The sequence below is a fragment of the Phacochoerus africanus genome, chromosome X (genome assembly GCF_016906955.1).
Source record: "Phacochoerus africanus isolate WHEZ1 chromosome X, ROS_Pafr_v1, whole genome shotgun sequence".
Taxonomy (NCBI): Eukaryota; Metazoa; Chordata; class Mammalia; order Artiodactyla; family Suidae; genus Phacochoerus; species Phacochoerus africanus.
Window position 1 is genome coordinate 45249569 of NC_062560.1, and position 22137 is coordinate 45271705.

The following is a 22137-nucleotide window of genomic DNA, read 5'->3' on the forward strand; positions in this document are numbered from 1 at the left end:
GAAACTGACATTTGGTTTTATTGTGCCAAGGACATTACAGATGGCGGATCTTGTTGACACCTGCAGGGCATGGGTGCCCCATCTGCCGATGCTGCTCCCACTCCCCACACTCAAATCCTGGGTGGCGGCCATGATCCTCAAAGGTGCCCCACCCCGAGATTCCAAAGATGGGTGGCGGAGGTGGAAGCGTAAGGAATGCAGCGAGGTCAGAGTCTCATTGTCCAAAGCCCACTTGACACCTGCTCCCCCTGCCCTCCTACCTCAGCCTGACTCACACTCTAGACCCTGCCCGCCTCCACAGAGCTGGAGGCCAGGGGCAGCAACCACATCTTTGTGCCCCGTGGCCTGCCTGCCCCCAAACCAGAGAGATGCCACCTTCACAGAGCCAATGCTGTTGTCTACATCACTTTTTGATTGGTTGATTTTATAAGATAAAAGTACATTTTAATAAAGAAAAAAATTCAACATTGAAGGCTCAGACATTCTTGGGGGTACTGGGAAGGGTATTTCCCACTTCTTCCTCCCACCTCCCTGGCATCATTGTGGAGGTGGGGTGATAAATTTCTGATCTTGGAAGGAATGGGGGACAGGGAGACTTTCCTCTGTCTGAATGTCTCTCTTCAGGGGCTGCCTGGCTGCCAGTTGGTTTGTCTCTGTGCCTCTCGCCTACCTTCAGCACCCTTGCCCAAGTCCCCTGTGGAATGCAGGGATGGTGCTGTGCAGGGGGCAACAGGGCACATCAGCTGGCGAGGAGACAGGTGATGATGGTGGTGGCAGCGATGAGAGGGCGCGTGGGGGTGGGCCAGCCAGAGGGAAGTGGGGAGGAGCGAGAGGAGGGGAGAGAGGGAAGAAGGAAGAGGCAAGAGGGAAGAAAGCCAAAGAAGGTGGGGTGGCACTGGAGGGCAAGAGTGGTGGGGGTTGGGAGATGGTCTCCAGTCTCTGGGTCTCCATCAACTCTTGTCTGGGGGTGGGTCTCTGTGCACTTTGTTTTTCTTCATACTGTCTAGGTATTCCTGTTGGGACACTGCCAGCACCGATGCTAGGATCTCATCATCATCCCAGTCGTTCAGACCTGCTGGGCAAAAGGAAGGGAAAAAGGATGACAGAGCGCTTGAAGCCTGCCTTCTCCTTGCTCTGCCAATTCCTGACTCTGGAGAGCTCCCCTTCAGGCCCCCATCACTCTTTTGTCTAAGTAGAGGGCTCCTCTGGGCCTGCAAATCCCCCTCACGTCCCCTGTGGGACAGCCCCTTGAGCCTGAAAAATTCTCCTTTCCTGGAAGATGGCCAGAGGCTCCAGAAGCCCCCTTTCAGGACTTGCTGATGCTTCCCTCTCTCCCCGGCTGGCCCCTGGGCCCTAGGCAGAGGAGGCTTACCAAAGGCAGAGGGGGACATCTGCTGAATGAGGGCCCGGCATTCCAGAGCAGGGTAGAGGGACACGAGGGGGGAAGTAGCCCGGTCGGCCCCTGACGAGAACTGGCTGCTTGTACCTGGGGCAGACAGACAATCAGAGGCAGGGCCCATGACCTAGGCAGGCCCTCCTAACCCCTGCATGCTACCTGTGAGCAAGCCACTAACCTGGTGCACAGGGCGAAGGAGGTTTGGCAAGAGCTAAGACAGTGCCTGGGGAAGGGGGCTTGATGCCCAGCTCAGCATGTAGCTCAGGGTGCTCGGGTGACGAGGCTGAACTCCGCTGCCGCGGGGACCGGCTGGTCCACTCCTCCAGACCACTGGAGGCTGCTGCTGTGGCAGAACTGCATGTGGCGCTGGCTTTCCGGGGCTGCGGTGGGGACGGAAGAGGAAGTAAGGACACAGTCACGACCCTCCTCTGCTCCATCCCCAAAAGGCTTGCTCCCTCCCAGAATCCTGGCTATGATACAGCTTCCACATAGGCCACCCTCACTAAACCTGGTCACAAAAATGGACCATGGGATGAAGGTAAAACTCTTTCAGCGCCCCCCCACCTCACACCCTTAAAAGCCAATCTGACAGGAAACCTGTTACTGCCACCTTCGAAACAGATCCAGAATCCAGCCCCTTCAGCAGCCCCCAGCACTACTGTAAAGAGCCTTCTCCTTGCTGGTCCCAGGCTTCCAACCTTGCTCCCTAGACTCCATCCTGCACTCAGCGGTAAGAGGGATCCTAAGTCAGATCCCATTCTTCCTCTGCTCACAACCCTCTCATGGCTTCTGCCGCATTCCGAATAAAAGCCAGAGTCCTCACCAGAGCCCACAAGCCCCTTCCGATCTGGCCCGCCACCTTCCCGGCTCCACCTACTACTACATCCTGTCCAGCCACAATGGTCTCCGGGCTGCTTCTGACTCACACCACGTGTGCGCTTACCTCAGGGCCTTTGCTTCCGCTGGCCCTCTGCCTTCTCTGACATAGGAACTAATCCCCTCACCTCGGCAACTTTTGCTCAAATCTCACTTGCTCCGAGGCCGTGACATGCTATTGAATACTGTGAACTCCCCGCTCCACTCAGCCCTACTCCTCCCCCTTCCCAACCAGGCTCTATGTCTTTCATCCATAATACCTCACGACTCATGTATTCATTATGTTTATCATTTTGTTCCACCCTGCATAAATGTAAGCACCCCCAAGGACAGGGAGCTGCGACGGCCTGCCTCACCGATGTACCCCTGTACACAGAGAACAATGCCTGGCACGACCCTGCAGTAAGTATTTGTTCAACGAATCACTCGGCTCTTGCCAACATCTAGTCGCTCTTAACTTGTGATGCCTCAACTGCTCATATGCCTGGCTTCACTTCCTGCCTCAAAAATTCAACCTTTCTGTGGGATGACAACCAGAGCCCGCCACCTTCACTGGCCTCCCAGCCAGGGTCAGGGGCCCCACTGATGCACGCTGTCTCCCTCTGCAGAGGAGATCGCTGAGGGTGGAGTGGGCAGGACCGATTTTACATCCTTGGCACAGAGCCTGGCACACAGTAACATTTAGCGAAAGCTTGACCCTCTAAAACTACCTACGAGGCCTGCATGTTGTGACCAGTGGCTGCCCTCCCCTCCCTCCTTTAAAGAGCTTGCTCTGCACAAATGCTGAGAGCTCTAAGGCGCAACACCAAGACCAAGGCCAAGGTGAGGTACGGATAGGGCTGGGAGCTTCCTCTTTCCTAGATGTCAAAACTACCTAATTTTTTTCTGCCTGGTTGGGGGCAAAACATAGGAAGTGAACACGTTCCTTAGCTGGATCAGTCACACAGCCCAGGACCGACCTGGCTGGGGCCACGGACTTGGCGGGCCTGTTTCTCTTGATCCCGTAGCCACTGCAGGTAGGACTCCCGAGCCACCTGCTCCTCAATGGCCTCGTTTGTGGCCTCCCAGTCTGTGGCCCGCTTCTTGTCTTCCAGCATCTGCTGTTCAATCCAGGACTCCTCCGACGTCTTTATGGCATTCTTCATCAGGGACTGCTCTGCAAACTGCAAGGAGGGGAGGAACAGGGATGTGCAATGACACTCGGAACGCCAGCCAAGAGCCAGGCCTGGCTAAGGGAGGTGGGCCCACAGGCCCAGAAGATTGGCGACAAGAAAGTAGGTATTCTTACTAAGCACCCCCCTGGGAAGGCTGGCTATTGATCAAGGACTGAGGGAAGGCAGGCTTGGGATGTGGGACTTGTCATTCCATACGCCTACACTTAGAAGCCCTGGTCTTAACCCCGAGAAGACACCTCAACTGAAGGACTAAGTCTGGGGCAGTCAGGTGCCCTCCAGCCAAGGACAAAATTAAAAGAAGTCTCACCCAGCGACGACTCACTTGCTGAGGCCTTCCTCACCTATACCCGGATGGGACCAAGGAGAAAAGATCACCTGAGAAGTTAGCAGCACATGCACAGGGTGGAGGGAGTATTGGGGCACTTAAGTGGACAAGAGGACCGTGTCAACATGGTGTGGGGGTGCTATGAGTTGTGCGACACTGTACGAGAATGCCCTTTGTCAGGCTGTGAGACAAAATAGGGTTTTTTTAAAAATGAAATAATGAACAGTATCAGTGTATATCACAGGGAATAAATGTAAGTATCATTCAGTGAAACTTCTTAAATTTTTTTATATAATGATTTTTATTTTTTCCATCATAGCTGGTTCACAGTGTTCAGTGAAACATATTTGAATGCATATATACACACCAATGTGTGTGTGCACTAATTAAAGATGTAAGATGTAATTTTTTTACCTGTGGATAACAGTCCAAAAAAGTACGTAAAACTGTTACAATAAGCCAATTAAAAAACGGGCAAAACACACAACTTCATCAAAAAAGATATACAGGGAGTTCCCATCATGGCTCAGAGGAAACGAATCTGATTAGTATCCATGAGGATTCGGGTTCGATCCCTGGCCTCGCTCAGTGGGTTAAGGATCTGGCATTGCCATGAGCTGTGGCATAGGTCTCAGATGTGGCTTGGTTCTAGTGTTGCTGTGGCTGTGGTGTAGGCCAGCAGCTACCACTCTGATTCGACCCCCAGCCTGAGAACTTCTATGCGCCGCATGTGCAGCCCTAAAAAGACCAAGAAAAATTTTTAAAAAGATACACAGCTGGCAAATAAGCACGTGGAAAGATGCTCAACACCATTTGTAATTAGGAATTGCAAATTAAAACGGTGAGGTGGCGTTCCCGTCGTGGCACAGCAGAACTGAATCCGACTAGGAACCATGAGGTTGTGGGTTCCATCCCTGGCCTCGCTCAGCGGATTAACGATCTGGCATTGCCATGAGCTGTGGTGTGGGTTGCAGACGTGGCTCGGATCTGGCGTTGCTGTGGCCGTGGTGTAGGCCGGCGGCTATAGCTCTGATTCCACCCCTAGCCTGGGAACCTCCTTATGCCATGGGAGCAGCCCTTAAAAAAAAAAAAAGATGAGCTACCTATTAGTTGAAGACGGTAAGAACGGAAGCTTCATGTAGATACAGATGGTCACATACAGAAGTATTTCTAGGTATGTATATTAACACACAGGTTAGTATACACACACATACCTCCTTGCTGTCAGCTGAAAGGGCCTAGAAGCAAGGATACCCCAGTAGCAAGGAGCACACTCAGCACCCAGATCTTGATTTCTAATAGCATTCTCCAACAAAAGAATAGGGCTCCTTGGAGAAATGGCTAGTTCTAGGACTGGGGCAGGAAATATACAAGATGAACCTGGAGCACCTTCCAGTACCAAAAATTAAGTATTCACGACAAAAACCAAACAAAAAAACCCAAGAAACACCCCCCCAAAACACCGCCACAATGATGGAGTATGTCAAAGAGATGCAGGAACCAACCAAAAGAGTTCCCAATAGCCAAAACTGGAATAATTTTGAGCACCAAATGAAAAGAGAATTGGATTGTAACCCAAAGTGCAAAAGGTATAAAACAAATACCCATCAGCCCATGTTAATATAAATGACTGAATAAATTAATAAATGGAGGCTAAGAGGCAAATCTCCCTTGCAGACAAGGTCCAAATAATTTACGTAGATATTCCGTCCTCAAGGAGATAGAGCATAACCCCCAAGTCTTAAGTGTGGGCTGGACATAATGACTTCCTTCCTACCACATGGAAAAGGGGGGTGGGGGTGGGGGGGAAGTAATTGTACAGTGGCGAAAACTTGACAGACAATACTTTCTGTCAGGTGATCAAGGTCAACATCAACAGTTATAAATCACAGTCACAGTATATACTGTTGATACGATGGGAATGAGCATAGTGCTTCATTCACCACCGTGACCATCCGCCCCAAAGCCATAAACCCAGTCTCCTCCTGAGAAAAACATCAAATTCCCAAAGAGAAACATCCTACAATATACCTAGACCAGTACTCCTCCAAACTGTCGGGGCCACCAAAAAACAAAGAAAGTGTGAGAAACCATCACAGACAGGGGAGCCCAAGGAGACACGATGACTTTAGTTAATAATAATGTATCACTACTGGTCCACATAACTGTAACAAATGCACCAGTCATCTGATAAATTAAGTAATAGCAAAACTGTGTGCAAGGAGGAGGAGGGTACATGGGACCTCTGCACTATCTTCTCAATTTTTCTGTAAATCTAAAACTATTCTAAACAATTAAGTCTATTAAAAAAGACGTAGGGCATTCACATTTTTCACAAGTGACCAAACCACAAAAAGGCATGGATGAATCTTAAAACATACAGCGTTACTTCAAAGAAACCACTGAAAAAAATACATACTGTGTGATACCAATTGTATGACCTTCTAGAAAAGGTAAAACTCTAGAGTCTGTAAACAGATCAAAACCAAGGAAATTTAGAGAAACGGTCCCAGCCAAGAGGAGCCAAAGACGACATGATCACTAAATGTAACATGGTATCCTGGATAGGATCCTGGAACAGGTAAGATCATTAGGGGGAAAACTGAGGTACTCTGAATAAAGTATGGTCTTTAGTTAATACAGCAATATTGGTTCATTAGCTGTGACAAATATATATTAATCACAGTGGGGTATGTGGGAATGCTCCAATCACAGTAATTACATAAATCTCAAAGTGTTCTGAATTAAAAGTTTACCAAAAAAAAAAAATCATAAAACCTCTATGTTGGTGGTGTTTAGGGTGTTGTTTCCCTAAATGGTGCCTCATTTTATGAGGCAGGAGCACTTTCCGTTTGTAGGAAGTAAAATGTGCACAGAAGGTATCAAAATCCCCAGCAAACAACTGTTTATGATACAGAGAATGAGAATCTGTCAGTGTGTGCTGGGAAAATGCACTGCCACCTTCTGAGCACCTACTAGGCACCAGGCCCAGCATTAGACACTTTCCGCATTGGCCAAGCTGCCAGCCAGATTACTCATACATTCTGCCCTAGGTCCCACAGCCAGTAAGTGGTGGGGCCCATCCTACACTCCAAGTCTCTGGGACCACAGCTGTCTGTACCTGCTGAGGTTCGGAGGAGGATCCATGTGGGTGCCAAGACACCCAATCAAGCCTTGGCTCACACTTCCCAAGTATGACCCCCCATTCCACAATACCAATCCTCAACAGGTAAAAGATGGGTGAGTCCGCTCAGACAGGCAAACTGAGACCAGAGAATGGAGCCCTGAGAGATCACCTTGGGTAACACTCTAATTTTGTAGAGGCGAAACCTTTGGAACGACTCAGAGAGGGAACAGGACATTTAAAATTGTGGGCTAGGAGCAAAACAGTGACCCCGACAGAGGTTTCTGGCCTCCATATCCAGCATCCATTCTGGGCACGGACATCTGCTTACCCCCGGTTTGAATGATGGCAGGCCCAGCCCCACACCAATGGTGGCCTTGTTAGGATTCACCACTGAATTGTAGTGGATATTCCGATGGTAGCTGACACGGATGGGTTCATCCTCATTTTGATGGATCCCATGGAATGTGTTGATGGGTTCTGCAAAGAAAGAGAAGGAGGGAGCATCCACAGTGGGCTGGGTGGGGCAGGCTCAGACCAGGCGTGACCAGTCGCTCGCCTACCCACCACAGAAGTACCTGTGCTGTACTGATACACCTCCACGGGCCGGTTGTACATCTCTGCCATGGCCTGCATCTCAATGTGGTTGCCATGGCAGTTGTTTTTCCGCTTCCGGTTGATGTAGGTAGTGAAGTCTTCTGTGACATAGTTGGAGAAATAGTCGGCATTCTTCATCTGCAGGATAAATCAGAGGGTCAAGGTCTATGTGCAGAAGGGATCCAGCCGCTTTGTACCCGCCCCAAGGCCTGCAAGGTCTCACCAGATAGTCCATGCAGTGCTTTCGCACAACCTCATGCATGTCCTGGTCTCCATACACTTGGTCAGCTGTGGGGACAAAAGGAGAGGCTGGGGTCAGCATGGCCACGCAAGAACAGTTTGAGTGGCAGACCTCAAAGGAGGGCTGGGGGCCAGGGAAGCTCCCTTTCCTACCCTAAGGCATGGAGAATTCTTGGCCTCATAGGCTAGAATAGGGTCATGAAAAAAGAGGCAGGCAGGCAGGTACGGTCTTTAAGAGTAAGCTTACGGGTGAGAGGGACACAACCACAGGCCTTTTGGGCAGATGATTTTGTGAGCAAATATTTTAAATCCTGTAAGTGGCCTTAAGCACCATCAATTCCACACGTACACGTCCCTCCTCACTCTTCCCATGAGGAAACTGAGGCTCAGGGAGTTTGCGGCTTGAAGGTCACAGAGAAGGCAGTTTGGGACAAATTCACCTCTAGAATTCAGTTTTCCTGACTCTCAGGAGTCAGCATGGCCTTTATGAAGTTTAAAAAAAAAATGCAAAGGAAAGGGAAAAAAAAAAAAAAAAGGAAGAAAAACTGGGGTCTAAGCCCAGTTCTGCTAGGTACAGGTGAGCAAAAGGACCCGAGGAAAGTGACCCAAGTGTTCTGAGCTTCATAGGCCTCATGTGTAAAATGGGATCAAGCTGGGGAACTTCCCAGAAGGCCTCTTGTGGGATTAATGAGATAACAGGTGTGACGTGACTAACACTGGGTTTGGAACAGAGCAGTCGCTCGGAGCTCCCTTTCCTGAAGTGGGGTACTGTGAAGGTGACAGAGGCGAGCAAAATCCCGCCCCATCCACAAGCAGCATGTAGTTTACAAGAACACTAAGAGACAACATATACACCTCACTTAAGCTTAATTCAGGAAGGGCAGGGGTTCTCCTGTGACTCAGCAGATTAAGGATCTGGTGTTGTCACTGCAGCGGCTTGGCCATGGCCTGGGTTCAATCCTTGGCCAGGGAACTTGGTATGCTGTGGGCACAGCCACAAAAAGGAAAAAAAAAAAAGGGAAGAAGGAACTAGGATCCCCTCTGCCTTGCTTGATGATGACGTCCGCATATATATCGTTCCCTCTTTTCAAGAGGTTCTTTCCATCCTCTTTGGCTGCCTACCTGTCAAACACCAACATACTCTTAAACAGTTCCCTGTCCTCAAGGGCATCTCTATCACCAGATTTATCAAAGGTGTGTCCGGACTTCCTCTGCCTGATCACACTAGGCTCCCACTGAGAAGGATAGAAGGTGGGTCACATCCAGGACCACCCCCAGCTCAGAGCCTGATGCAGGGCAAGAAATTGAGAACAGTCTGCTGAGTACATGGGTAGGTTAGCGGGGAGCTGGGTAGTCTTCTCCCTGAGAAATTAACGTGGGCTTGAAGATGAGGCACACCTCATGTCCACCGGCTAAGACAAAGAAAGAATTGCCCTTTGTCTCCCCGGAGACCTATGGCTCTGATGGGATCTCCCAGCGCAGAGAGCTCTTCTTTGACAGCCAGTCTACCTCCGTAAGAATCACCAGAAGCACGCCTTCGATGCCCTCCCCTGCCCTCCCTGGAGGGCTCGGTGAGATAAGGTGAAAAAGGCCGCTCTGAGATAGAAAATGGGGCCCGTGCTTGTCTCACGTCCTCCTGGAGGTGCAGAGACATGAGGGTGACGGGGAGTGGGGGTTGTAAAGGCGGGAAGGGGTAGCCCCTTCACCGATGTAAACAAGGATGTGGGTTCTGTGGCTACACTCTCCCCCCCCACCCCCCCACCGTGGCACTTCCAGCAAGTCACGTGCCCTGTGCACAGGCCGGGGGCCCCCTACTGCTGCCTTTCTTAGAAGCCAGGACCACAGAACCCGCTGTGGCTGCAGAGCTGCTTGAAGAGCTATTTCTGTAGAATAAACTTGGGGGTGCCGAAGAGGCAGTGCTGTTGGCAGCTGCAGTAAACAGGAACTGAGATGAGCGTGAAGGGGTTAAATAGGGGTTGGTCTACCAGGCTCAGGGAGGTGGCTGAGATGCTCCTAGGGGAAGGGTCAACAGGCATTTCCCGGCCTGGCAAGTGGATCTACCCGAGCTAGATGCCAGATTCGGGGAGACTAGGAGACAAGGAAGGGACTTGGAGGAGAACCTTCCCATGAGGATCCCCCCATTTCCCTGTCATTGACCCCTTCGCCTGATGGGCAGACTCTGCTTCCTAGCTATGTGGCACTGGACAAAGCCTTTAACCTCTCAGGGCCACGATGTCCTCATCCATAAAGGGAGAGAGTAACTCCTCTTCCTCTCACTGGCTGTTAAAGACAACAGGGGAGGGCCTGCTAAACACCTGAGGCCTACTGTGTTCAGGAGGTGGGGCTCCAGAGCTCCACTGTAGCACAGTGGGTTAAGGATCTGGCATCGTTGCAGCGGTGGCATAGGTCACAGCTGCAGCTTGGATTCAATCCCTAGCAGGGGAACTTCTATATGTCAACAGACACACACCCAAGAGCCACCAAATTAACATCAAATCAATAACATAGGTCTCCCAAAACAGGTTCAAGTGTGGACAAGGCACATGTGACCTTCTCTACTTACCTATAAAATATAAAATACCACCTTCTCTCCTCAGTTCTAAGACGCACTGACAGGTGGTAAAGTACATGTACTTAATCACAGCTTCTGGGAGGGGGCACCAACCTCACTGGTTATAAGAGGTACCCTAGGAGTTCCCGTCCTGGCTCAGAGGAAACAATCTGACTGGCATCCATGAGGTTGCAGGTTTGACCCCTGGCCTCACTCAGTGGGTTAAGGACCCGGCGTTGCCGGGAGCTATGGTGTAGGTCGCAGACACAGCTCAGATCCTGCGTTGCTGCAGCTGTGGTGTTAGGCTGGCGGCTACAGCTCTGATTAGACCCCTAGCCTGAGAACCTCCGTATGCCTTGGGTGCAGCCCTAAAAAGACTTAAAAAAAAAAAAAAAGAGGTACCCTAGTTTTGGAATCATCAATGTGGAAGAAAAGGTGCATTTCTGAACCAAGGAAACAAGGCAACAATACCTTGCCAACTAGGGAGAGTAGTAGGATCTTCACAATGACATAAGGCCAGAAAAGCACCCAGGACAGGGCTAAGCACACAGGAAGTCCTCACTGAGGAGAGGCTTGTCTTACTTTGCCAGCCCCACCTCTGTCCTCCAGCAAGCTCTCTTTCTCCTGAGAGGCTGGCACATGGGACTAGGGGCTGAGCTGGACTTCCCTGCGGAGGCCAGGGTGGGGGGAAAGGGCCCAATGGTCCTGCGGAGGCAGGGGAATTCAGAGCACTTGTTTTGATAGAAACCGAAACTCCTCCTCTTGCTGACACTGCACTTGTGGGCAATCTGCACCTGCTCTCCCCTCCTAGAGTCCAGCTGGAAGGGGGTCCCCTACCACCTCACCTCTGTCCCTAACCCAAGTAGGGCTCAGAAATCCTCCGTACAATACTACCACTGGTCCCACCAAGACCTTTTCCAATGCATTCCATCCTCACCCCCAAAACCCCACTTTACACAAGAGGGACACTGAGTTATGGAAATGTGCCAGAGCTGGCCCAAGATCAACATTTGGAAGGATAAGGAGAGGCCAGGCTTTCAAGGATAACTGGTAACTTTAAACCCTGATGCCCTAACGTGACATTGACAATACCCCAATCCAGCTATCACCTTAGCCACCTGACTTCCTGGGCCAGGCCTGACCCTGCCTGCCTCAGTTTCTCCACCAGCACAACCAGGAATCAGTTGGAAACCTGGAAAGGCCTACAGTGGGCAGAGATTACAGATATCAGGGGCTGTACCCCTTGCTAGGGCCACAGAAGTCAGCATGAGCTTTCCCTCGCCACACTCTACTTCTACCCTTTCTCTGAGCATACAGAAACAGCAGCAGTGGGCTAAGATTCTGGCTGCAGCAGCTCAGGTCGCTGCAGAGGCGCAGGTTCGATCCTAGGCCCAGAGCAGTGGGTTAAAAGCTCCGGTGTTGCCACAACTCTGGCATAGGTTGCTGCAGTGCTCAGATTCAATCCTTGGCCCAGGAACTTCCATGTGCTATGAGTGCAGCCATTTAAAAAAAAAAAAAAAAAGAGGAGTTCCCATCGTTGCGCAGTGGTTAACAAATTCGATAGGAACCATGAGGTTGTGGGTTCAATCCCTGGCCCTGCTCAGTGAGCTGAGGATCTGGCATTGCCGTGAGCTGTGGTGTAGGTCACAGATGCGGCTTGAATTCCACATTGCTGTGGCTCTGGCGTAGGCCAGTGGCTGTGACTCTGATTCCACCCCTAGCCTGGGAACCTCCATATGCCAAGGGAGCGGCCCTAGAAAAGGCAAAGACAAAAATAAATAAATAAATAAAAGAAATGCACTCTGTGCACACACACAACTGGTAGATCCTGCCAAAGATGTTTCCGGGGCCAAATACCCACACAACAACAACCCTCACAACTACAGGGAACCACTGTATTCAATAAGTAGATGCCAGAGTTCCCTTGTGCTCAATGGGTTAAGGATCCAGCTCGGGTCACTGCTGTGGTGCAGATTCAATCCCTGGCTTGAGAACTTCTGCATGTCGCAGGCATAGCCAAAACCAAAAAAAACAAAAATAAAAATAAATCCAAGCAGATGCCCTTGACACCAACCAGGAAAGACTGAAGACTGGGTAAGATGCAAGGCTGTACGAGCTGAGGACTGCCCGCCGGCCCCCGACACCTCCTTCCAAGCCTTTGCCATGGGATGGTGGTGGTGGTGGGGGAATAGCCAACAGCTCTAACAAACTTGCCTCAACCTCCCTTCCCTGCTGCTTGGGGGATGGTCCCTCAAACCTCTGTAATCCTCCCTCCTCGGGTTCTCTAAAATGTAGTCACTATTTGCTGAGGAATTACCTGGATGAGCAAGACAGAAGAGCCTAGACTGTCTAGAGTTTAAGTACAGGCCCTACCATTTGTTTTAGAGGCACCTGGGACTTGCCGCCCTGCCAGGCTGCTGCCTGCCCGCCTGCTAAAAGAGCCACAGCGAGTTCCGCTAAGGACAAAAAAGGAAGCCTGGTGTTTGCCGAGCATCTAAAAACAAACCACACAAACGTGTACACAAAGCAATAGAGGGAGACAGGACCTGATCTGTTCCCCACATCTCTCCTGGCCCAGTGGGAACTTGGCCCCACTAAGGAAATGAACCAAGAAAAAGGCCTCACCTGCCTATCAAGCAGCTGTGGTGCATAATGGGCCTGTGGCTCCAACTATCCCAACTGACACACCCTCCACCAGTGAGACAGCAGAACTCAGTCCTCTCAATAGCCTGGTCTCTGAGATGCCTGCTCCTCTACCCAAGAATTCCCACTGTAATTCCCATGGTGTGCAGCAGAAATGAATCTGATCCGACTAGGAACCATGAGGTTGCGGGTACGATCACTGGTCTCTCTCAGTGGGTTGAGGATCCAGCATTGCCATGAGCTGTGGTGTGGGTTGCAGATGCAGCTCAGATCCCGCATTGCTATGGCTGTGGCATAAACCGGAAGCTACAGCTCCACTTTAACCCCTAGCCTGGTAACCTCCATATGCTGCCGGTGTGGCCCTAAAAAGACAACAAAATAATCAAAATTGATCTAAGATACATTTCTCCAATATTGACAGTCCATGTTTCAAGATCAAAAGGCCCAGAGCAGTGGGTCTGGCTAATGTTTCTGGGTCCCATCACTGTAACATGCACAGCTCCAGCTGCATCCCCATGGCCCATGCAGATAGATACATGTGGCCTCCACTTTGCCCACAGAGGCCAAAGCCAAGGCCAGAGCCAGGGCCAGAGGTTTTTGCTGAGTCAAAGCCATATGAGGAGAGGGAGGGAGGAGAGATGCAGACTCACGTTTCCAGGAGGAGGTTATCTGAGCATAGCAGGGGCAGGGTGCACCACAGGATACCTCTGGGACCCAGGCTCCCACTTCCACTCCACCCGAGCCTGTACTGATGCTCACAAGTCCCCAATAGGGGATGGTGGAAGAGAGAAATGGGCCCAAGGAGTAGATATGGGTTTGCACTGGGGACACCCAGACCTCAGAAGCAAAACAGAGGGTAGAAACTCACCTGCCTCAGTATTCTTAAGAGAGCCACAGGCTTCTACTTGGAAGAAGCAAGGCCCAGAGAAATCGAGAAACACAGCCGAGGTCACCCAGCCAGTTGATAGCTACGCTAAGAAGCTAGGGCTTTCCTGGGGCAATAGCAAGGTGTTCTCTGGAAATCTCTGGGTTCCCATGCCGTTTCTGCCACTAACGACCTTGAGCATGTCATTTCCCTTGCCTGAGCCTCATTCTTTTCATCTGTCTTATGGGATAATGATCCCAATTTTGCAGGTGAACCTGAAGCACCTTGTGGAATGCCTAGCAATCAGCAGAGTCAAAGAACAGAGCGAGCGTTCTCTATGCTTGCACCCCCCACCCCCCGCCAATTCCAACTCTTCCTTACGTGGTCCTTCTACCATTCAATGTGTGGCAGGAAATTAGAACCTGGAGGCCTTCTCACCAGAGCCTAGGGCAACTACTACCTGTCCCTATCCAAGAAAAGGCTGGAAGCAGAGGGGCAGCAGGGAACTTGAGGATAAAGTCCCTTTCCCAGGCACACGTCCTGCGTAATCTGCCCCAGGGAAACCTCCAGATGAGGCCTAGAGACCCAGGGGCCATGTACTTCTGGGGGAGAGGCCATGGGGCTTCTGAGGTTTTACGAAGAAAAGCCAAGGGCAGCCCAGTCAGGGGAAATGTGTAGCCCTAGTGCTGATAGGGAAAGGCCTTCAACCTGTCATGGTCAGTTCTTCCTGTAAGCTGAGTCCCCTTACTGGAAGGCCACGATGAGGGGGAGGGTCAGAAGCGTTCGGGGAGAACAGCTAGATGAACGCACATATACATTTTGGTCTTTCTTGGGCTACTGCCAAGCCAGGGTCTCACCAGCCCCAAGGTTTGCCTTCAAGACCAATCAAGACCCAGATGTTCAGCTCTATTTTCTGACCTTCACTCCACCAGCAGCCCTGCTTACCCCACATCCAGCCTAAGGTTCCAGCATAGGGCCTAACACCTAACAGGCCCCCACCTATTCTTTCTTGGCCTTCCTTTGGTCCAAGATGCCCCCAAACTTAGCTTTCTCTAGGAAACATCCCAGGGGGAATGTGGACTTGAGTCACAGGGACAGGAAGGTTGGGATTTCCCCAGCCCAGCAGAGTCCATTCATTGCCTGAACATCTGCTTGGCAACGACCCACCCCTCTTACTTTTATTCACCCACTCAAACATCTGTGGCTCTGAAGCATCACTAAGAATAACATTCATGGAGTTCCCGTCATGGTGCAGTGGAAACAAATCCGACTAGGAACCACAAGGTTGCAGGTTCGATCCCTGATCTTGCTCAGCGGGTTAAGGATCCGGCGTTGCCATGAGCTGTGGTGTAGGCGGGCAGCTGTAGCTCCCATTAGATCCCTAGCCTGGGAACCTCCATGTGCTGGGTGTGGTCCTACTAAAGCAAAAAAAAAAAAAAAGGATAACATTCAGGCTTTACCAATGCTATTGTTCCACGAGGGCCTACAACAAGTCAGGCACTCAAGGGATTTATTAAAGTTATCTCATTTAACCATTGTAACACAATGGGTCTTTTAGCTTCATGGTACAGACAAGAAAACGGGTTTAGGAAGAAAAGAGGTGCCTGCCTAAGGGCACACCAAGAATCAGTGGTACAGCCAGAATTGGAGCCTGAGTCAGTCCGGCCCACCAACAGATGTGAAGGGTACCTACAGACTGAGAGAATGGCAGACCCAGAAGGGATTTGATGAGCGCTTCAGAATCAACACCATTTCACGGATGGGAAAGTGGAAGTTCCAAGTTAGGGTCAGAACTAGAAGGGGTTTCTGACTCCCAGCTCAAAGTTCCTACTGGAGAGCACTTTTCCTTGGGAGAGATCAGAGCTCCAAAGGGAGGATCAGATCACACTCCCAGCTTCCCTTGTACACCAGCACGGGTCCTCACAATTGCCTGCTGAGTCACAGATTCAATTTCTCTTTGGGCTATGCCCACTGCATGTGAAAATTCCCAGGCCAGGGATCAAACCCTTGCCACAGCGGTGACCCCAAGCTGCTGCAGTGACCACACTGGATCCTTAACTTGCTATGCCACAAGGGAACTCCTGAGTCATAGAGTCAGAGCCAGAGGAGCTTCAGATATCTAGCTCAGACTGGACAGTAGATGGTATTAAGGAGTTACTCATTTTGTTAGGTATGGTAATAGCACTTTGGAAAGAAAGTTCTTCATCTGTCAGAGAAACACAGAGAAATACTTGCTAATGAGATGATCCAATGCTGAGGTTTTACTTTAAAAGTACTCTTGTTTCAGGAGAGTGAAAAAGAGTGGGTGGCTTAGTGATGAAATAAGGCTGGCAATACATTAACAATTATTTTGAAAATGAATGATAGGTACACAAGGGTTCACTATTCTCTACTTTTATGTAAGTTTAAGAAAATGTCTGGAGTTCCTGTCGTGGCGCAGTAGAAACGAATCCTACTAGGAACCATGAGGTTGTGGGTTCGATCCCTGGCCTCGCTTAGTGGGTTAACGATCCAGCGTTGCCGTGAGCTGTGGTGTAGGTTGCAGACGCGGCTCAGATCCTGCGTTGCTTTGTCCGTGGCGTGGGCCAGCGGCTACAGCTCCTATTAGACCCCCTAGCTTGGGAACCTCCATATGCCGCGGGAGCAGCCCTAAAAAGCAAAAAAAAAAAAAAAAAAAAAAGAAAGAAAATTTCTGCTATCCCAGGGTGACAGCAGTATGTTGTGGTTAAGAGCACAGGCCTAACCTAACCCAGACTTTGACTCCCAACTGGACAATATACTCTCTGACCCTAGCTAAGACACTCCTTATCTGAGTTGCTTTTCTTATCTGACAACTGGAAGTAGTAATCTTAATAATCCCTGGCATTCCGTTGTAGCTCAGTAGTTAACGAATCGACTAGGAACCATGAGGTTGTGGGTTCGATCCCTGGCCTTGCTCAGTGGGTTAAAGATCCAGCGTTGCCGGGAGCTGTGGTGTAGGTTGCAGACTCGGCTCGGATCTGGTGTTGCTGTGGCTGTGGTGTAGGGTGATGGCTGCAGCTCCGATTGGACTCCTAGCCTGGGAACCTCCATATACCACGGGAGCGGCCCTAGAAAAGGCAAACACACACACACAAAAGAGTTCCCGACAATGTCTGACAGAGAAATCTGTGTCCCTAAGGATTGTTATTTTCTTTATCACTATTATTGCTATTATTATCACTTTCACACCACCATATGCCTCATGACCGAGGGCTTAAGGCCAGATACTAAAACTTGAGGCTGGGGCTTGGAGTCCCTAAAAGACCAGTGAACTCTACCCAAATCCTGCCACAGGGGTTACTTCTGACAACCGGGAAAACAGCTCAGGGACAGCCCTAGGCCTTTGAAAGCTGAGGCAGAGACTCACCTACAGCCCGGAAGAGACAGGCGCCGTCCTCCTTCATCTGCTTGATGATGAAGCCCTTCTTGTCTCGCAGGGCCTTTTCGAACCAGTGCTCCTGCTGGAGGGAAGAGGTGGGGGTGGGGGTGGGGTCAACAACAGGCAAGGCCTGAACCCTCATCCAAGGGCTCTGCCCTTGAGCTCCCAAGGGGTCCAGCTAATTGGCTGAAGGGACAATGGGCAGGGCCCAGTGCTCAACCCTGCTTCACCCCTCTGTGCATGTGGAGCAGGAGGAGGTCCTTTCTTTTGGGGAATCAGCTGCTGCGTAAACAGAAGGCTTGCTCCCAGAGGGGCCTCACCTGCCCTGAGAGCAGAACCCCACCTGCATTCCGGCCCCGCTGCTGACCATGCTGGGAATCTAGTGTTGGGCCTTCTCCCAGGCAGCCAGAGGCCCAGACCCAGCAAGTGCCAGAGGAAAACACCTGTCTCTACCTCAAGGCGTTTCACCTGGGGACCCTCGAGTCACTTAGGCTAGAGCAGATGTTCCCGAGGGAATGACTGACAAGAGCCTAGATCCTGAGCTCCACCTACTGCCAGAGAATTCCAAGATATAGTGCATAAAGCAAAATACATGCAAAGTGTGACCTCGCTTGTGACAGAACACATTTAACACTTCTAAGTATATGCATATGTATACAAACATACATGCGCGTAACGCTGAGAAGACCATACAACAAAGCGTTATCCCTCGGTGTTATTACAGGTAACTGTACCTCACCACCCCCTTTATAAGAGACAGGCGATACGTTATCCAAAATTCCCAAAGCTTTTAAAACCAAGGCTTTCTCGAACTCATTTCGCCTTACAGCCTGACCTGCACTGACAAGAACCTATTTATTCCACTTGGAGGTGAATATCCAAACATTTCTACGTAGGAACAATCAGGTGTTTGACCATGAAGTGCTAGTACAGAGCCCACGGGAGATGTTGCGTGATACGCAGTATACACACCAGGTGACTCGCCTAAGTTCTGGACGTTTTCTAAATTCCAAAGTACCTCTGGCCCTAGAGGTTTGGGTTAAGTGAACCTGTACAAATGTGTATTTTCAGATTTTTTTTGTTTTAAATAATGCAGAGATGAAGCGGTGGGACATACAGGATGTTTAGAGCAGTGAAACCATGCCGCATACTATAATGGTGATTACAGGTCCTTACACATGTACCCAAACCCACACAATGTACAACACTAAGAGTGAAGCCTAATGTAAACTATGGACTTTGGGTAATTACGATGTGTCCATGCAGGTCCACCGATTGTAAAAAATGTACCTCTCTGCTAGGAGACACTGATAATGGCGGAGGCTCTGCATGCGTAGGGGCAAGGGGTATATGGGAATTCCCTGTACCTTCTGGTCAACAATTTTGCTGTGCATCTAAAACTGCTCTGAAAAAATAGAGTCTATTAAAAAGTCCACATGTCACTTAACATATATTTTTTCCCCCTCAAAACAAAACAAACCAGCAGCAGCAGCAGCAGACCTTGAGCAGCCTCATTGCGCCATCTGCTGGCCACCCGAAGAAGCCAGCCTGAGCCTGCGTCAGGCCTAAGAACCAGAAATGCCAAGGCTGCTCCTTGGAGACATCACCCAGCCCAGGGATTTATAGGATCTGGCCTAATGCTGATCACCTCTCTGCAGGCCATTTTCATCCAGCTCTGGTGACAGAAATTCCTGGCAAAGCAGGAAGAACAAGGTTTAGAGGCTAAAAGCTCTGAGATCTAATTCCAGCTTTGTCACTCGCTTGCTGCATGAGTTCATGTAAGCTACCTGAACTCTCTAAGCCCCAGTTTCCTATCAAACAAGGGATCTGCCTGACAGAGCTGTCAGGAGGCTCTGAGGAGATTCAGGACTTGAAAAGGCTTTCTAACAACATACCATGCACTGATGAGATGGTCACCAGTAACAGCCAAAGGGGCCAGACCAGCACGGAAAGAGATGATGATGTACAATGGAGAGGCCCTCAGAAAGTCCCAGGTGAAGGAGTACCCACTGTGGCTTAGTGGTAAGGAACCCAATTAGTACCCATGAGGATGAGGGCTCAACCGGCATTGCCATGAGCTGTGATGTAGGCTGCAGACTCAGCTCGGATCCCAGGTTGCTGTGGCATAGGCCAGGAGCTATAGCTCTGATTCCACCCCTAGCCTGGGAGCTTCCATATACTACATGTGCAGCCCCCACCCCAAAAAAGAGAAGTTCCTGTTGTGGTGCAGTAGAAACAAATCTGACTAGTATCCATGAGGACACAGGCTCGATCCCTGACCTCGCTCAGTGGGTTGAGGATCCGGCATTGCCGTGACCTGTGATGTAGGCCGTAGATACTGCTTGGATCCCATGTGGCTGTGGCTGTGGCGTAGGCCTGTGGCTATGGCTCCAATTCAACCCCTAGCCTGGGAACATCCACACGCTGCAGGTGCAGCCCTAAAAAAGAAGCAAAAAAAAAAAAAAGAAAGAAAGATGTAGTTCCCGTCGTGGCGCAGTGGTTAACAAATCCGACTAGGAACCATGAGGTTGCGGGTTCGATCCCTGGCCTTGCTCAGTGGGTTAACCATCCGGCGTTGCCATGAGCTGGGGTGTAGGTTGCAGACGCGGCTCGGATCCCGCATTGCTGTGGCTCTGGCGTAGGCTGGCGGCTACAGCTCCGATTTGACGCCTAGCCTGGGAACCTCCATATGCCGCGGTACCGGCCCAAGAAATGGCAAAAAGACCAAAAAAAAAAAAAAAAAAAGAAGAAAGAAAAAAGTCCCTGGTGAGTGGCTGTATAGAAGGGGGATGAAGAAGGAGTGACAAGGGAATACCCAGTAGCCCCACCATCAGGGCCCACCCCCTAGGAAGGTGTGGCTGGCTTTTCAGAGATGACAAAGGCACCCAGAAGCCCTTAATGGGCTTCCATGGGCAGCACAAACTCTTGCGTACAAAATTCCAGGAGTCCAGGTGCCCTTCCTGCCCCACAGGGTATCACACTGGACTGGCACAATGCACCCAGTTCCCCATCTCTGCCCGCAGGGTCAGCCATCTCCTAGGGCGATGGCACCTGCCTTAGCTAGGGGTTTCTGGCAGAGAAGCTGCAATTATGACTACAGCCCCAGACTGGAGAGAAGTTCTAAAACAGCAAGGCACACAGCCATCTCCTGCCCTCAAGTACAGGGGGCAAAGAGATAGGGGAAAGGGGATCAAAGAGGATGAGAGGGGCTCTTACTTACTCATGCAATGAAGGTTTACCAGGCAGCTACTAAGCAGACCCTAAGCTGGCCAAGAGGATAGGAAAAGGAATCAGGTTTGGTCTCAACCCCGAAAAAATTCATGACCTGCTAGAGGGATCAGCCAAAGACCACACACGAGTATAAGCAGGGCTTTGAAAGAGGTGAACACAGGGGTGCTGTGAAACAGGAAGGGACCTGGCCCATCATTAAGGCTGGCACCTGAGAGGAGGTGCCGCCTAAGAAAAGGATGAAACAGAAAGATCTCCAGAAATGCTTATTAATGGGATAAGAAATCACTTCTGCCACTCCAGGCATGCCAGAGGCCCAGCAATGAGTTCAGCAGAGCTAAAGTCCTGGAAAGGAGTAGGCAAGTAAGCAGGGCAAGACCATGAGAAAAGATGAGTCCATATTAGCCGAATGCCAGCCCATGCCAGGTGCCAGATGCAAAAGGTGACCTCATTTTACTGTCCTTACCACAGCTCAGGTGGCAGGGAGCATTGTCTTCATTTTACAAAGGCAAAAAGGAACTGGGATATGGGCACCAGCAAAGCCTCATGTAGCGGCAACAAGAGATGCCTCATGAGTCACAGCATGGGGATGTCTCTGGCAGTCCATCTTGGGAAAATCCTGGTTTGTTCTTTAAAATGAAGAAGGCCTGAGCATACCCCTTGCACAAGCAAGGCTTTGATCCTGTGGCAGCCAGACTGGCATTCGGGCCTGGATCTGGAGGACAGACCACTAGCCACCCACTGGCTTTGGCATTGGCAGCCGTTAGAGCTTGAGTTCTGGCTGAAACCCCTTCTCTCCCTCTCTTTGTGGAGAGAAAACAGGGAGGTCATGGTCCCGGGCTCCAAAAAGAGCTTACAGAGTCCCAAGAGCTCATAGCAGTCTTTTCCGTTCCCCGGCTGGATAGGAGCCTCCAAGGAAAGTGCCAACTTGGGAGTTGTTTAGGAAAATGGCCCAGGAAGGAAGGGCTGGCAGGAGTGAGAGGTGGAAGCCGGCCCAGCTATAGATGAGTTTAAGCTACATAAATGCTCTAGCCTAAGAAAGTCAAGTCCAGACCCTGATCTTACAAGCTCACTCCTAAGCCTGTGGGCAATTCCCTCCACATCTCTGAGCCTCCACAAAGGGCAGGCAAAGCTCTCTGACACCAGGAGATCCCAGGTGCAAGACTGCGACCTACTGGTCCGAAGGCACAAGAGCAGTTGAAGCAGGCTGTGGGACCCACCTGACTTGGGTTCCAATCCAACTCCACCAATCAGGAGCCATGTGATAAACTGCCAAGGCACGGTTTTCCAGTCTGTGAAATAGGATAACAAGCCTCCCAACAACAGGGATACTGCACAGACTCAAATATTACAGGACTATGCCCAGGAGGCGAGTACCTAATGAGTTCCCTTCCTTGCCCTGGTAGGGACACATGAACACCCCTGTAGTAGGCTGAATAACGACCACCCAAAGACATCAGGCCCGAATCCCTGGAACCTGTAAATGTTACTTTATAAGGAAAATGGGTCTTTACAAATGTGGTTAAGGATTGTGAGATGTGGAGCTTATCTTGGAGTATCAGAGTAGGACCTAAATGCAATCACATGTGTCCTTACAGCAGCAGCAGCAGATCTGATACTGACTGAAGAGGAAACCACCCATTCACAGAGGAGACAGAGGTCAGAGTGATGTGGTCAAAAACCAAAGAACGCCCAGGAGTTCCCCGTGGTGGCACAG

At 50.5% G+C, this 22137-nt stretch overlaps 1 protein-coding gene across 3 annotated transcripts in view; it reads right to left on the minus strand.

Moving 5' to 3' along the window:
- The window catches only part of OTUD5 (OTU deubiquitinase 5), a 27983-nt gene continuing 5846 nt past the window's right edge, over positions 1-22137 (minus strand). The window contains exons 2-9 of one of the 3 annotated variants that reach the window (XM_047764130.1): positions 17181-17271; positions 7717-7781; positions 7475-7631; positions 7228-7376; positions 3232-3435; positions 1575-1776; positions 1373-1486; positions 1-1075 (exon numbers count right to left, since the gene is read on the minus strand). In XM_047764130.1, the coding sequence (XP_047620086.1) occupies positions 951-1075; positions 1373-1486; positions 1575-1776; positions 3232-3435; positions 7228-7376; positions 7475-7631; positions 7717-7781; positions 17181-17271 (1107 nt within the window). In that variant the 3' untranslated portion in view covers positions 1-950. Of the gene's footprint in view, positions 1076-1372; positions 1487-1574; positions 1777-3231; positions 3436-7227; positions 7377-7474; positions 7632-7716; positions 7782-17180; positions 17275-22137 lie in introns of all 3 variants that reach the window. The other 2 variants (XM_047764128.1, XM_047764127.1) reach the window with 2 other exon arrangements.